General features: G+C 47.8%; 1 protein-coding gene across 1 annotated transcript in view; it reads right to left on the bottom strand.

Moving 5' to 3' along the window:
* Acsf2 (acyl-CoA synthetase family member 2) overlaps nt 1–13,104 on the bottom strand; it is a 42,202-nt gene extending 29,098 nt beyond the window's left edge. The window contains exon 1 of the mRNA XM_032912820.1: nt 12,841–13,104. Within this exon, the coding sequence (XP_032768711.1) occupies nt 12,841–12,968 (128 nt within the window). The 5' untranslated portion in view covers nt 12,969–13,104. The remainder of the gene's footprint in view (nt 1–12,840) is intronic.
* Nucleotides 13,105–17,043: the final 3,939 nt, after the last annotated feature.

The raw sequence follows: 17,043 nt of genomic DNA, 5'->3' as shown, positions 1-17,043 counted from the left end.
AACCCTCAAGAGCTCATTAGCATGGCTCAGTTGATGGTGCGCTTGCCAAGCATGAAGCCCTGTGTTTTATTGCTGGCGGTGGGTCCACATCTCTAATCCCAGCACTTGGAAGGTAGAGGAAACATCAGAAGTTCTAGGTCATCCTTGACTCCATATTGAGTTCAAGGTCAACCAGGGTTGGGGGTGGGGATGGTTCTGGTTCTGAGACCCTGCCTCAAAACAAACAAGCAGACAGACAGACAGACAAACAAACAAACAATCCCAGCCCTTGGGAGGCAGAGGCAGGTAGATCTCTAAGTTCGAAGCCAGCCTGGTCTACAGAGTGAGTTCCAGGACAGAGGAATGGTTCGGGTGTTAATGGCACTTACTGTTCTCCCACAGAGGGCCGAAGTTCGGTTCTCAATACCCACAAGGCAGCTGACAACCCTCTGTAAATCCAGTTCCTGCTGACATGACATGCCTTTCTAGCTTCCCTAGGCATGTAAGTCCCGCATATACACACATGTAAGCAAAACACTCACAAAATAAAAATAGAACAAAGCAAAAAGCAACAGTAAAGACAGAAGTCTTAGGATGGAGGGCAGGGGTGGAGCTCCTGCTAGGCTTTCGCGCTTAGCACAGGGGTGGGTAAAAAAAAAAAAGCCTAAACAAAGCTCCCCCACTAGAAGATTAATAAAATTAATTAATAAAACCAAGACTGACAGGGCTGGAGGGACGGCTCAGCGGTTAAGAGCACTGACCGCTCTTCTCGAGTACCTGAGTTCAATTCCCAGCACCCACATGGCAGCTCACAACCATCTGTAACTCCTGTTCCAGGAGATCCAAGCCCCTCACACAGATATACATGCAGTCAAAACAGCAATGCACATAAAATATTCTAAAACATTCTAAAGAAAACACACGATCGAGAACACTGGATGGTGCAGAGCAGTGGCTGGGCTGCAGAGAATGGAGCGGAGCGCAGATTGGTAGAATTCCAGAAGACAATGGGTGCAGGAGCCATGCGGACTGTGAAATGCCCCTTTAGCATCCCTCTGCCCTAGCACTGAGAGCTCCTGGGAATTAGAGAAGGGAAGTGAACTGCTGATCAAGAAGCACTGAGCTGCACGTGCCAGTAATCCCAGCATTCAGGAGGCAGAGGCAAGAGAATGAGGAAGTTTGAGGTCATGCCTGGGCTACATAAAGGAACACTCTTTGGAAATAAAAAGAGAAGTGCAGACACCAAGATTAGGAGTTCAAGACTATCCTCGAAGACACAGTGAGTTTGAGGTCAGCCAATGCTATCTGATACACTATCTCAAACGGCAACAAAGTAATTCTTTGAGAAGTTCACTCCAATACTCTAGGGTGTGTCTTGCTTCCCTTCTGAGCTCCTCTCTCTTAACTCTTGTGCTTAAAGTTTGTAGTAAATATCTTGTCTCTCTGTGTGTGTGTGTGTGTGTGTGTGTGTGTGTGTGTGTGTGTGTTGGAGAGATGGTTCAGAGGTTAAAAGCACTGGCTGCTCTTCCAAAGGTCCTGAGTTCAAGTCCCAGCAACCACATGGTGGCTCCCAACCATCTATAAGGCCATCTTATGCCCTCTTCTGGCATGTGAGTGTACATGCAGTAAAGTGCTCACACATTAAATAAAATAAATTCAATAAATAATTATAAAAATATATCTTGGGGGTGGGGGGTTGGAGAGACAGCTCTGTGTGGCTTGTAACCACATGTAACTGCAGTCCCTGGAGATCTGATGCTCTCTTCTGGCCTCCAAAGCACCAGACAAACACATGATATATAGACATGCATGCATCATGCGTGTGTGTGTGTGTGTGTGTGTGTGCATGCATGCACAAGCACAAACACACACACACACACACACGTGTGCATGCATGTATTCTGTCTTATATCCTCCATATATTATATTAGGGGACAGTGAGATGGCTCAGCATGTGTGTGGTGCTTACTGTTATGCCTGTGTTAGAGCCCCAGGACCCAAATAGTGGAAGGAAAGAACTGATTTCCACAAGGTGTCCTCTGACCTTCAGACAGGTGCCGTGGAGCCCATGTGTGAATTTGCAGGTAAGTGTAATGCCAAAATTATATTTAAAACCTCTTAAATGGAACCTTATCCCTATGTTTAAAAGCAAAAACCAGTAAGAGGCTTGCTTCTGGAAGATTGCTCTCTGCTGCAGCTCATCCACAGCCTCCCCTAGGGGCCTAGCTATAGATAGAGCCCCTTGAAAGGGTGGAAACCTCCACCTTAAAGACCTCCCCGCAGGAGTTCCCCATAGCGCTCCCCCATAGGGAACCTGTCTGCCCTCAAGCACATAAGTCCTTTCATCCGCTTGTGGCCACTTGACTCAGTGTCTCAGCTCACTCTCCTGTCCTCCCGTGCCAGCTCACCTTCTCCCTCCCACCTTTGCAATCTGTCTTTACAGCTCCCAGCTCCAGGTTCTGCGGCTTCATCACATTTTGGAGAGGGCAGCTAAAGGTAGGGCTAGCAATCATCACCTTCAACACAAAGGATTCCTCCTTTTTTTTTTTTTTTTTTTTTTTTTGGTTCTTTTTTTTTGGAGCTGGGGACCGAACCCAAGGCCTTGCGCTTCCTAGGCAAGTGCTCTACCACTGAGCTAAATCCCCAACCCCAGGATTCCTCTTTTTTAAAATAAATAAATAGGGGGCTGGAGAGATGGCTCAGCGGTTAAGAGCACTGACTGCTCTCCCAGAGGTCCTGAGTTCAATTCCCAGCAACCACATGGTGGCTCCCAACCATCTGTAATGGGATCTGATGCCCTCTTCTGGTGTGTCTGAAGACAGAGACAGTGTACGCATATACATAAAATAAATTAATAAATATTTAAATAAAATAAATAAATTTCTGTAAGAACACAGGCACAGAAGCCATTTTCTGGCGACTTCCTGTTTTAGTTTTAATTACATATAGCTATGTGGATATGTGCCTGTCAGAGACTAGAAGTGCCAGAGATCCTGTGATCTCCCTGAAGATGGGTACTGGGAATTGAACCAGGGTCCTTAGGAAGAGCAGCCATCTTATCCACTGATGCCTGCAGGATTACTGTTTTGTCTGGGTCAGACACAACCACAGCAGAACTGGGCTCGGTGAAGCCACGGAGCAGGGATGTTGATAAGGTCCAAGCGAGCGGGCCCATGAGGAGAAGCCTCTTGTTTTGCTTCCCGAAAAGGTATTTATTGGCTATGGTTCTTGGAAGTTGAACCAGAGGTCAGCAGATGGACCCTGTTGGGAAGCTTGAAGTGCCCCAGACCCTGGGCCAGGCCTCTTAATCTTTTCAGAAACACTAGAGAGGCAAGATGGGCAGGGCTGATGCCAGGTACCCAAAACCTAAGAATCGCAGAAGTGTCTCCCAAACTTAAGTCAACTATTGGAAAGTATCACACCAGATGCCAGCAATCAAAAGAAATTGCCAATGAAACCCAAGTCATGAACTAACACTGACCTTTGTCCCTTCTCTTCACTGGTATCTGTTGCTAGGCCAGTGAACTAGCTAGCTCAGGCCTGAGACCTGAGATCGATCCCTAAACACAGATAAAACCAACTCCCACACGTTGCCCTCTGACCTCCACATTCATGACAAGGCACATACATCACAAACGTGATTAACTTATTTTTAGTTACTAATTAATCCACTTTTTGAGACAGCGTCACACTACGTACGTAGCCCTGGCAATGCTGGAACTCTCTATGTAAACTAGGCTAGCCTCGAACTCAGATCTGCCTGCTTCTGCCTCCCAAGTGCTGGGACTAAAAGCATGCACTATCACAACCAGCATAAATATGATCGGGGAGGGCTTTGACAGGGTTTCTCTGTGTGGCAGCCCTGGCTGTCTGGAACTAGCTCTGTAGACCAGGCTGGCCTCAAACTTGAATTGCTTTCAATTGCATTTTAAAAACTTTGCTGGAGGCCGGCGCGATGCTTTCCAATAGTTGACTTAAGTTTAGAAGATGATGCTTCTGCGATTTTTCAGTTTGGGGCACCTGCCTCTGCTTCCCAAGTGCTTGATTTAAAAGGAGTATGACACCACCAATCAGCTGACTTTTGTTTGTTTCTTAAATAAGAAACACACAGGGCTGCCAGTTCCCTAAATTGCACGCGAATCTGTGCGTAAGACACCGACGGTTCCTGTCTCTAGTTGCTTCTGATTGGTAAATAAAGTTGCCAGCGGTTAATAGCTGGACAGAAAGGCAGAGGCGGGACTTTTGAATTCTCGGGCAAGGGGACCGAGGAAGAAGGAGACCCATGATGGAAAGGAGAAGGGCCAAGGCTGAGAAATTCAGGACAGACAGACAGCCAACAGGTAAGAGTTGGGGATGGTGACCCAGGAAGGTCGCAAGCCTGGGTCTGGGGTGGCCAGGGTGGAATAGGTTTTAATAAGAAATAATTCAGGAATATCAGAAGGGAGAGTATGCTAGTCACATGTAGGTTTGGGAAGGGCCTCACCATTGAGCTGCTCAGGGCACATTAAAATAGAAGGCTGCGTGTATGCGTCTTTCATTTGGGAACTAAGAACATTGGAGCAGGTAGCAAGAAACACGTACAGCCGCCAGGGTGATTTGAACAGCAATAATCCCCTAATGCATCACAGGGCTGTCAGAGATGGCTCGATGGTTAAGAGCAAATACGGCTCTAACGGAATTTGGTTCTCGGCACCGATATCAAGGAGCTCATAGCTGCTGGTAATTCCAGTTCCATCCAACCCAGCGTCCTCTTCTGGCTGTGGAGGGAGCCTGTGCTTGCACACATGAACCTCCCCGCCCCCCCAGCCCCCGAGTGCATAATTAAAAGTAAAGTATCAAAAGGAAAAAAGAAAAGGAAAATGTAAACCATAGCTAGGATAAAGGCCAGCAAGTACCAGGCATGGTGGCTCACGCCCGAAAACTCAGCATTTGGGAAGGGAGGTGGGAGCGTCCGGTGTTCAAGGTCATCCTCAACTACAGAGTGAATTTGAGGCCACCCTGGGTTACAGTGAGAGCCTGTCTCCATGAAACCCAGATCATTATGTGCCTTCTGAATAACTACAGGACAGTGGGCTGCGCCAACAGCTTTGGTCACAGAAGCCTCTTCCTGCCGTGGTCAGCAGAGTGTGGAGATTTATAACTGGTCAAAGTGCAGGGGATAAGTGACAGCGGATGGAACATCCGTTCAAGGTTCAGGAACCATCTCAGGTGCAGAGGTGGGAAGACTGCTGGGAAGACAGAGAAGGCATAGGAAATGCTCAGTTCCCAGGGCTCACAGCAGCTATGATTCCAGCACATCCCGTGGTAGGCAGAGGAGGGGCTCATGAACACTCCCCCCACGCCCGGAGACTTACGCAAAGTTAACAGTTGATGGGGGAAGCACTTTCTATAGTGGTATAGCCACTGGCAAGGTGTCTATGCTCCTGTGATTACAACCCTAACGTAATTCATCCAAGTGCAACCCTCTCCCCGTGTACCCCATGATGCACTCCCACTCTTGGGAGTGCGAGGAGGATGAGAGGTACTGTGGGGCGTATGCGATTGACATGTGCCCATGTATGGAAACACCATAACGAAACCCAGTTATTGTGTGTAGTTAACACGTGCCCTGAAAACATTAAAGATGTGAAAATGACAACTTGATGCCCTACATTTTAACAAAATAAAAATATTGCAGGGAGAAAACAAAACAGAGCAAAGCTAAAATAGTGGATCTGAGCAGGTCGCCTTAATATGTGTACCATGTGTATGTGTACCGTGTGTGCCCATGTGCCCATGGAGGCCAGAGAAGGCTTTGGATGCCCCTGCACCCGGAGTTACATATGGATGGGAGCCACCATGTAGGTGCTGGGAACTAAACCTGGGTCCTCTGTAAAAGCAGCAAGTGCTCTTAACTACTGAGCATCTCTCCAGCAACTAGCCTGCTTTTTTTTTTTTTTTAAGATATTTATTTTAATCTTAAGTGTGTGTGCAGTGTGATTTATCTGGTGCGCCTGGCCCTTTAAGGATTCTTAGTGGTTAGAACTGCCCGACCCTATGAGTTGGGCTTGCGGAGTGAAAAAGGAAGGCAGCTGTAAGTGACCTGGACTAGTGGAGTGAGAGAAGGGTGAGTTATAATGAACAAACAAAGAGTCAAAGGGGGGAAAAAAGAAACAAAGAATTTTTTTTTAAAAAAGTACTAAAGCAAAGTATGGTTGCTCCTGCCTGTGACTCCTGTTCTCAGCAGGTGGAGGGAAGAAGATCACTGTGAGTTTGGGGCTAACCTGGGCTACATGATAAGTTCTGGGTCAGCCTGGGCTAGTCAGACCCTGCCTCAAAAAAGAAAAAAAGTCTTAAAAAAGGCTTAATGCCTTCTTATTAGGGTACCTAAAGTAATGAAAAGATGGGGAATCTTGCTGACACGGTCAAGGCACTCAAGGTCAGCCTCTTCCCTCCCGTCTCCCTTGCAAACCACCCTGAGATATATTGTCCCAAGACATCACTCCCTCAGCCTATCTGCCACCAGCCATCTGCACCCTTGGGAGGCTTGTGGCTCTAACTTTTAGACACTAGTGATTGCCTATGTAGTAGGTCGGCAGGAAGGAATAACCCTGGACACTGGGATTGAACTTGCAAACCCACTGTTACACAGACTTCTCGCCTCCATATCCCAATCGTTGGAACTGCAGCATGTTCTGCCAATGCGTGGCTTTTTCTCATACTAATTTGGTAGTGCATATCACCTGCCTTATCCTGAAGCAAAGTTACAATCTTAGTTTTATTATTATGTGCTGGGGACAGAACCCAGGGCCTCGAGCAGCCTTGATGAGCACTAACCATTGGGCTACATCCCCAGCCACAAAGCTCTGCTGTTTATCTTCTGCACATATGGTGATTCACTGGCACCAGCTACAATTACTATTCCAAAAAGCCAGTATGTGCTTGTGACAAATAAAATCTAAAATAAAAGCATTAATAAGTGGTCATTTTCTTAACCCACAGCCATTTAAACAGCGGTCATTAAGAGCACAGAGATAACATGGTATTTTTACTTTGTTGGCTTTTTTTTTTTTTTTTTTTTTGAGACAGGGTTTCTTAGTGTAGTCCTGGCTGTCCTAGAACTTGCTCTGTAGATCAGGCTGGCCTCACACTCAGAGATCCACTTGCCCCTGCCTCCCAAGTCCTGGAATTAAAGGTGTGCACCACAGCCACAACCACCAGGCTAACGTGATGTTTTTAAAAGGACCTCAGAGAGCAAGTGTGGTGTTGTACATGTAAAATCCCACTACACTTAATATGTAGCCGAGGTTAACCTCAAACTCACAGTGGGGCAGGATGAGTGTCATAAGTGTTAGGATAACCTGGTCTACAGAGTTCTTGACCAGCCTTGCTACAGAGTGAGACCTTGACTACCCCAAAACCCTTGTCACCGTGATAATTCATATTAAATTCAGCATTTGAGCTGAGGCAGGGGGAGTGTTATGAGTTTGAGACTATCCTGGGCTACAGAAGGAGGCCCTGCCTCAGTAAAGAAATTAAACAAACCAGTACAACCCCTTCTCCCTAAAATTAGTCCTCGGTGGTGGTGCCAGTGAGGTGACTCAGCAGCTTATGGTCCTTTAGGCCAAGCCTGAGGAGGACCGGGGTTCAATCCCTGGGACCCACATGGTGGAAGATTGTAAGAAGTTGTATGGACAAATGCACACAAGTAAATATTTCTGAAAATGTTTAAAAGGAAAAAAAACAAAAACAAAAACAACTTAGACCTGAGGCTGAATACTTGTGTGACGTGTGCAAGCTCTCTCTCTCTCTCTCTCTCTCTCTCTCTCTCTGTCACACACACATTCTCATTCTCTCCCTCTCAGTCTCTCTCTCTTTCTGTCGCACACACATTCTCTCTCTCTCTGTCTGTCTCTGTCTCTGTCTCTCTCTCTCAGTCTCTCTGTCTCTGTCTCTCTCTCTTTCTCTCCCCCCCCTCTGTCTCTCTCTCTCTGTCTGTCTGTCTGTCTCTCTCTCTCTCTGTGTGTCTCTCTCTCACACACACACTATGATAGTTCATCATGGTACCCTCTACTGGATTTAGAATCACAGACTTGAGTGCATTTTCGAAGGTGTTTTCAAAGAGGTTTGGAGGGAAGAAAAGCTACTCGAACGGGAGTGGCACCATCCCACAGGCTGGGGTTCCAGACTGCACAGAAAGGAGCAAACGCTCTGAGGGTGGCGTTCATTTTTCTCCTGACTGTGAACACAATACGACAACTTGTCATATTACACCAACCTCACGTATGATGCCTTATACTCCGGTCGGTCATCAGAGCCAGTCATCTTGCCACCAGGCCTTCCCTGTGATGATGGACTTTGACCTCAAACCATGAGCCAACATCAATCTCCCTTAAACTGTTCTTGTCAAGTATTTAAGTAAAGAAAAGGAACCCATATAAACAAGAAGGAAGAAATAAAAGATAGAGTTGGGTGTGGCAGCCCATACTGTGATGCCAGCATTGGGGGGGTTGAGACTGGAGGATTGCTGTGTCTGAGGTCTCTCTGGGCAACATATTGAGATACCATCTCAAAAACTAAAATAACAAGGAGCTAAAGAGAGGTTGGAACAGTTAAAAGCACTGACTGCTCTTCCAGAAGACTTGGGTTCAGTTCCCAGCACCCACGCCATGGCTCACAACCATCTTGAATTCTAGTTCCAGAGGATGTGATGCCTTCTAGCCTCTGAGGACACCAGGCAAGCCTGCGGTGCACAGGTATACAGAAAGGAAAGATATCCCTGTGCATAAAAGTTAATTTTTAGAAATTATTAAATAAAATAAATAAGACCACAAAGAAAGGAAGGAAAAGAAGATGAAAAGGAGGGAGAAAGAAAAAAGTCTTGGGGTTGGGGATTTAGCTCAGTGGTAGAGCACTTGCCTAGCAAGCGCAAGGCCCTGGGTTCGGTCCCCAGCTCCGAAGAAAAAGAAAAGAAAAAAAAGAAAGAAAGAAAAAAGTCTTGAGGGGGAAAAAAAGTAACTTTGGAAACTGAGTGATGAGATTAAGTGTGTATGGTTTAAATAACTCTCTGAATTCACATATTAATGTGAATGAAACCTTTGGATCGTGAGACCTCTGTACTTGGGAATGGAGTGACCCATCCATGATTTTGTGGAGTAATAGGTGATAGAGGGCTAACTCTGCTTTGGAATAGCTCTCCCTGGCATGTTTTCTAGGTCTTACCACATGACGCTCTGAGCCATGTCATGACCCGGCAGGACGGCCCTCTCCAGTGCCAAGCACATGCTGGCACTGTGCCCTTGGACTCCTACGCTTCAGAACTTCCAGTCAAATGAACTCCAAAGGGAAGCCTACAAATTGTTCTGTTCTCTGGCGTTCGGTTATAGCAATGCAGAACAAGCCATTAAAACTCACTTAGCAATACATTTAAGATCTGTGCAATTTCCATGTGTAATTACACCATAAAGTCCTATGATCACTCAATATAACCTCCCTGAAGGGACGAACCTACGGCCCATGAAGGAAACAAACTACAAAGAATGACTTAGACATAAGAACCGCCATATAAAGAGTTTGAGCTCAGGACTCCGTTGGTGCAACGCCCACTTTTGGCATCCAAAGGGAATGGCGGGCAGATGTGCCTTTGTGAGTACAAAGAGAAGGCACATGGGGGTTTCTAGTTGAGTGTAACAAACTCTTCCTACACAACAATTGAGCAGAGGGGGTCATTTGCATAACAAGATTCTGAGTTTGATTCCTGGTACCACCAAAGAAATAAAAAAGGAGAGAAAGAAAGAAGAGAAGGAGAGAAGGGAGATAATGAGGAAGTTGTTGGTGGGAGACCTTTCTTTCTTTCTTTTTTTTTTCTTCTTTTTTTTGTTGTTATTATTTTGGTGGTGGTGGTGGTGGTGGTGGGTTTTATTCTTTTTTCGAGACAGGCTTTCAATGAGTAACAGCCCTGGCTGTCCTGGAACTTGCTCTGTAGACTAGGCTGGCCTTGAACTCAAAGATCCATCTGCCTCTGCCTTCCGAGTGATGGACTGAAAGACACATGCCAACCCCCTCACCACCACTACTGCTGCCCCCCCCCCAGCTAATGGGAGACATTTCTAAAGTCTGAAATACTTAGGGTTCAGGTACCCATGCTGCAGGCTCCCTGTTGAAGCCATTGTACAGAGACCCAGTTGTCAGTAGTTGGGGTTGGAGTCAGGAATGGGCGCTGGTTCAATACAACCGCCCTTTGATGGGATTGCTAAGGCTCAGATCAAGTCTAAATCTTCGCTAAATGGGGTCAGCCCTTCCTCAAACGGAACCAGCTAATAGCTTCTGCCTCTCCACCCACAGAAAGCTACCAGGTAAGAATTCATTAGCAACAAAGTAACCACACTCAGAGATTAGGTAACATGCCCCTTGGTCATCAAGTCGGTGTAGAGGAGCCAGGGTTGTATCTCAAGACAAGCTAGCTTCAAGTTCTTGTTCTTTCCTGTTCAGCAAAAACAGCAACCTGAGCCAGGCATGGCGATACACGCCTGTAATTTCATGGCTTCAGAGGCTGAGACAGGAAGATTGATAGCTTCAAGTGGCAGGTCAGCCTGGGTTGCACACCGAGACCTCACAAACATAAGGAAAACTCAAATATGGACCTGGGGTGTGGGCAGCAGCAAAGCCTGCCTGTAAGCTAGTCAGAGAGAGTGGAGGACATCAGCTTCCCACACCACCATGCCTGGAGCACCATCAAGTGCTCCCCCTTGATTCCCTGCATCCTCCCACCAGTTCAGGTCTGAGTCCTATGGGCCTAGGTGCTTGACACAGTCAATGTCCTCAGAGATGTGTGCTGAATATTTGAGATGCCTGAGAGGGAGGCTGCTGCAGGGGAGACTAGGGGACAAACCAGATACTTAGTTTGGAAGGATGAAAGTCAGCAAGGAAGGATGTAAACAGAAGAGGAATGGGAAGAAGTTTTTTTTTCTCTTGATAAATGGGTCTCTCCTGGACAGTTTCTCTGAGGCCTGACACTGAAACCCTCAGAGGTCACAGGCCTGAGGCAAGTAAGTGACCTGCTTTGTTTACACAGGAAAATGTCAAAGATCAAGAATGTTGGGGGGGGGGTGGGGATTTAGCTCAGTGGTAGAGCGATTGCCTAGCAAGTGTAAGGCCCTGGGTTCGGTCCCCAGCTCCAAAAAAAAAAAAAAAAAAAAAAAAGAATGTTGGGGCTTGGGAGATGGCTCAATCAGTAAAGGGACTGCTGTACAGTGAGAAGGGACAGAGTTCGAATCCCCTGCACTCACACAAAGGGCAGGCACAGTGGCTCAGCCACCTGTAACTTCTCAGTGCTAGGGGTTGGGGGACAGAGAAGAGAGATCTCTAGAACTCACTGGCTAGGCATCCTAACAGCATCAATGGGCCCCAGGTTCAGTCAAAGACCCTACCTCAAACTAGTAAGGTAGAGATAGATGGAGGAAAACACATTTACCAGTTGCCTTCACCTGCGCTCAAAACACTAATGCGTGGACACCCAGCCATGAGCCCCTAGGTCTCCTCAGGAAATGAGGAAAAGGGATGTTAAAGCACTTCACAGGGGTTGAGCACGTGTATCAGTGCTAGAATGCTAATTCAGCAAGATTTTCTCTCTGTCTCTGTCACACACACACACACACACACACACACACACACACACACACACACATACGATTGTTTCCTAGTTTTCAGAAGGCTGTAATCTCAGAGTTCCAGCCAAAAAGACATCTTCCAACTTGCCAACTTGCCTGTCCAACTTCTTCTCAGGGGTGTCTTTTTATTGGCTGCACAGGGTTTCTCTGTGTAGCCCTGGCTTACTCCATAGTTCAGGCTGGCCTTGAACTCAGAGACCCTGCCTCTGTCTTGAAGGTACGCAGCACCACGGTTGGCTTTAGCAGTATCTTTTAAACCTGGTTTTCAGAGCTATATTCCTCTTTCCACTGTGCCTCCACCACTCCTTTCCACACCCCCAGCCTGCCCGCATAACATGGACAACAGGCTTAGTAGCTTGCCACACTGTGTGGTAGAGCAGGATGTGCGATGTTTATCCCGCGGGTGACACCACCATTCACCTGTTTGCACAGCCAGCTCTCCCAGCTTGGCCTTTCCACAGCAATCACCAGCAGTTCCCTCAGTGTCTGGCCATATTATCTGTATTCAGTCAACTCTCTCCTGCCAACCCCCTCCCCAGACCTTGCGCTGAAGACAGATGAAAACCGGCCCAGGGAAGCCGGGAGGTGGTGGTGCGAGCCTTTAGTCCCAGCACTCAGAAGGCAGAGGCAGGCGGATCTCTGTGATTTCAAGGGCAGCCTGGTGTACAGAGCGATTTTCAGGACAGCCACAGCTACACAAAAAGAACCCTGTCTCAAAAAATAGAAGGGGAGGAGAAGGAGACTCAGGAGAAGCGGGAGGAAGGAAGGAGGGAAGGAAGGAAGGAAGGAAGGAAGGAAGGAAGGAAGGAAGGAAAAAGGAAACAAAGGGGGGAAGGATCTGCTATACTCAGTGCCCTGAAGACCCCCAAACAGTCCCCAAGTTTTTCCACGGAAGTGAATACAGCTGAGAGAGTGTACCAGCAGTCTTGAGCTCTATTCCTCGGGTGCACTGTTAAAAGCCTACACTCCTGGCCCTGTACACCACATGGGACGCATACAGAATTCTGAACTAGAAGTTGAACTCAGGCTGTAGCTACCAGCAGCAGCCCCAGACCTCAGGCAGGCCGGGCTTTTCCCTTTGCCTAGGTGGTAGGGTAGATTGTGTGAGGGCCACCCAGAGTGGGGTCAGTCCCTGCCAAACTCTGCACAACTCCCAAGTTCCCTTCTCCGGACTGCCCAGCCCCCTCTCTTTTCGGAGAGCAGCTCGGAGTACCTGAGAGCGCGGACACCCTGCAACTTCAAGTTCGGCCAAGGTCGAGAGAGCGGCGTCCGGGGCCCCCGCGCCCCCAGGCTCGCGACACACAGCCTCCCGAGACGCAGCATCCCGAGGTAGACAGCCATGGTTCGCTTCCGCCGCGGGTCCCAACCCGGAGTAAACTTTGAAAGCGAACGGGCGGGGGCGAAGAAGAAGCGGGCAGGGAGGCGGGAGGGTCGCTCTGCCTATGGGGTGAGGAGGACTGGGTCCCCGCGGGGCGGGGCGGGGCGGGGCGGGGCGAGAAGAGGCCGGGAAGTGGCGACTCGGTCCTGGCCACCTTTGCGTGGGAACCGCAGCCCTTCGAGCCCGCCCTCGAAGTACCGCCCCGTCCTCCCTCCCCCCAACCGGGGCTCCCAAAACCCGTTCTGCAGCACAATATAGGGTTTTCCTGCAACCATCACTCTTAAGTTTGGAGGGCCTAGGAGTTTCATAAACGGGAAACCAATCAACAATCTACATAGAGCCAGATGACAATGCCGGGACTGGTTGGTCCCACGTGCCCAGAAGCGCTTAAGTCACGTGGGAATTGTCCCCGGTGGTGAGCTACAGGCCAAAGGAACTGGCCCCTAGCGCCCCTGAGGCCTGCCAGCTGGAACAGAGAGCCTCTGGGGAGAGGAGAGGCAGTAAGGACCTACGAGTCTGATGGATGAGCCTCTCTGTACTCAGGGGCGGAGGACCGAGGAGCTAGTTCGGCCAGAGGCTAAGAGTCAGCTTTAGCTCAACCTCACGTCTCCTGCGGCATCTTTCCCCACACTCCGAGAAGAGTACCAGGTAGACAACATAAGGTGATATTCTACCTTCCTTCTTTCTGCCCTAGCTTGGGGCCTGAAAACACAATTTCCTCAGTTGCTCCCCTAGGCTCCAAAGGACCCAGACTTTGTGACTCGACCCTCTAGCTGTGCCTTCTGGAATGTATTTAGTAAGTAATTCAAGGAGGATCTAGAAGAGGTGACTGCTCATTTCTAGGTCTGAGCCCTGGGTAACCAAAGATTGGCACCTTCTAGTTCCACGTTGTCCTGAACGATCTGTGGTCCTGGGCAAGAAGAGAAGAAAGGCTGTGGCAGAGTGGCTGCCCCCCCTCCCCCGCCCCTCCCTCTTGCCTCAGAATGAATAAAGCCAGGCGGGAGGATCAGTTGGCCGAGGGTGGAGGTTGGCCTAGTGAACCTTTGCCTTATTCTGGTTCAGCTAGGGTCAGGAGTAATGCAAGCTACTCCCTCTTTGATCTCCGGAGTGACCAGAGATCTCTCTGGTAGCTTTTTGGAGAGAATCTGTGTTCCGTTGGAGAGCAAGAGGAGAGACTTTGAAAAGCTGGCCTGGAGATGGCATGATGCCATCAAATCAAATTTATAGAGCGGTTTGAGAAGGCCAGGCCCAGGGGATGAGGGGTGCTGATTGGTTTACCAAGTTCAGGATCCAAACCCTGCCTGGAAAGCTTGGTAGATGACCCTGGACAAATCATTGACCCCTTCTGGATAAATAATTGCCCTGGCAAAATGAAGGGCACATTCTGGTCCCCAGGACCCTTCTTCTTCCTGACTAGTGAGTTTCTAGGGAGGGGGAAGATGAGTCATTCTGCCTGTACTATAGGCTAGTCTGGGGAAGCCTTATCCCCTTCCCCTTGTTTCTCTGATTCAGAAATGGACTCATAGGCAGGCATGGTGTCAAATACCTGTGATCCCAACCAGGACAGGGAGTCTGTGACCAGCCTGAGGAGAAAAAGAGGCAGACAGAGAAAGGGGCTGTTAATGTCAACATCAGTAGCATTTTTTTTTTTTTTGAGACAGGGTCTCATATAGCTCAGGCTGACCTGAAATAAATCGGAGGATGACCTTGAACTGTGATCCTCCTGCCTTCTTTTTGTCTTGTGGAATTACAAAATTGCATCACCACAGCCAATTTTATGTGATTAGCCCATGCACACTGTACATGCACACATGGGGATCAGAAGGCAACTTGTTGAAGTCGATACCTCCCTCCACTGTGGGTCCAGGGATTAAACTCAGGCCATCAGGAAGCACCTTTACCCTCTGAGCCGTCTCCAGGGCTCCTACTGTTGCTATTGTCTTGAGACAAGGTATCATGCTGGCTTCAAACTTACTAAGTAACTATTGTTACTTAGTAACAATAGTTTGCTTGTCAAGCGCTCTACCACTGAGCTAAATCCCCAACCCTCTTTCTTTTTTTTTTTTTTAAGATTTATTTATTTATTTTATGTGAGTACACCCTTGCTGTCTTCAGACACACCAGAAGAGGGCATCAGATCGCCATGACAGATGGTTATGAACCACCATGTGGTTGCTGGGAATTGAACTCAGGACCTCTGGAAGAGCAGTCAGTGCTCTTAACCACTGAGCCATCTCTCCAACCCCTATTGTTGGTCTTGAGCACCTGATCCTCCTGCCTCCTGCTCCAAAGTGTTGAGATTATAAGTCTACCAACATGCTCTCCTGTGTCCAAAAATTATAATCACAGTGAAATGAGTATAGTGCTACTGGCCTTGGAAATTGACTGATTAGTTGAATTGGTCTGCTGGATTAGTTGAAATGATAAAGGGGACGGTGGAGGAGGAGAAGGAAGGAGGTAGAGGCCAATATTCTTATAAATTGTGTGTTGTGGGCCTGGTGGTATAGATAATACCAGCTACTCTAGAGAGATTGAAGCATGAAGGTTAAAATGTCAAGGCCTGCCCAGTCAATTTAGAAAGATGCTGTCTCAAAATAAAAGGTTAGCTGGACATGGCGGCACCCACCTTTCAGGCAGGTCTCTGAGTTCAAGGCCAGACTGGTCTACACAGAGAAATCATGCCTTGAAAAACTGAGGGCGGGGGGGAGTGAAAATGATAGAGGACTAGTCTGGCATCTTGAAAGCCCTATGTTCAATGCCCAGCACCGTACATACACACACAGCAACATTAATAATGATAATAGTAAAAAAAAAAAAAACAGCTAAACTATAACGATAAGTAAAATAGAATGAACTAAGACATCGGCTGCACATATAGGCAGAATCCCTTGCCAGTTCCAGGCCAACCTGGAGTACATTCTAAGACTTAGTTTCAGTAGATAAATAAGGCTGGGTGTGGTGGCGCATATCTGTCATCTCGCTCCTAGAGGCAGAGGCAGGCAGATCTCTGTGAGTTCCAGGCCAGCATGGTCTACATAGTGAGTCTCAGGCCAGCAAGGGCCACACGATGAGACCCTGTCTCATAAATAAATGAATAAATAAATGAATGGATCCCATCTGCAGGTCATAGTGCATAAAGGAAAAGAATGTGGCTTTAGACTTGGATTTGTTTTGGGTTTTGGTTCTTTTTGACACAGGGTTTCTCTGTGGAGCCCTTGCTGTCCTGGAACTGGATTTATAAACCAGACTGGCGTCGAACTCATAGAGATCCTCCTGCCTCCACTTTCCAAGTGTTGGGATTAAAGGTAAGTGCCGCCACCACCCAGCTGGAATGTTAAAACAACAACAATGACGATGACAATGACAACAACAACAATGACAACGACGACAAAGGTATTAGTAGAGGGTGCTGCAGGGCGCAGCCTTCTGAGTAAAGAGGCACCACCTTCATCAGATCAGACTTTTTGACATGAGACTCTGGAGTTTGCCAAAGAGAAGGGATGGGTGTAGAGAGTCATAAGATCCCCACTTAGATTCCACCCACTCCTCCATTTATGTGGAATCTTGCTTGAATTGCAGTCATGTGTCTGAGGTGCCAGACTGTCGGTTAACTGGTAGGAGCTCTGTGCAAGTTGAGTGGAGACTCTGTATCCTGATAACTTTGAGGGGGAGTCACTCATCTTTCCACAAGCACCCCCTCATCCTTGCTTGTAAGACAGTTCAATAAAGTTATTGGTCCTCTAATGCAGACTTTGAAGGAACCCAATCCAAGAAGGATTAGAACCTTAAAAGGAGAGGGGTAGGCATTTATATTTCTCTAGGGACAAACCTATTGGTAACAAAAGACCCACTAAGAAGTAGAATTTACTTGAGAGATGGCTCAGTGGTTAAGAGCGCTGACTGCTCTTCCAGAGGTCCTGAGTTCAATTCCCAGCAACCACATGGTGGCTTACAACCATCTGTAATGGGATCTGATGCCCTCTTCTGGTGTGTCTGAAGAAAGTGAGAGTGTACTCACATCCATGAAATAAATAAACC

This window comes from Rattus rattus, chromosome 9 (genome assembly GCF_011064425.1).
Source record: "Rattus rattus isolate New Zealand chromosome 9, Rrattus_CSIRO_v1, whole genome shotgun sequence".
Classification (NCBI taxonomy): Eukaryota; Metazoa; Chordata; class Mammalia; order Rodentia; family Muridae; genus Rattus; species Rattus rattus.
Note: the sequence above shows the minus strand (reverse complement) of the source record. Positions and strands in the feature narration are given on the sequence as shown.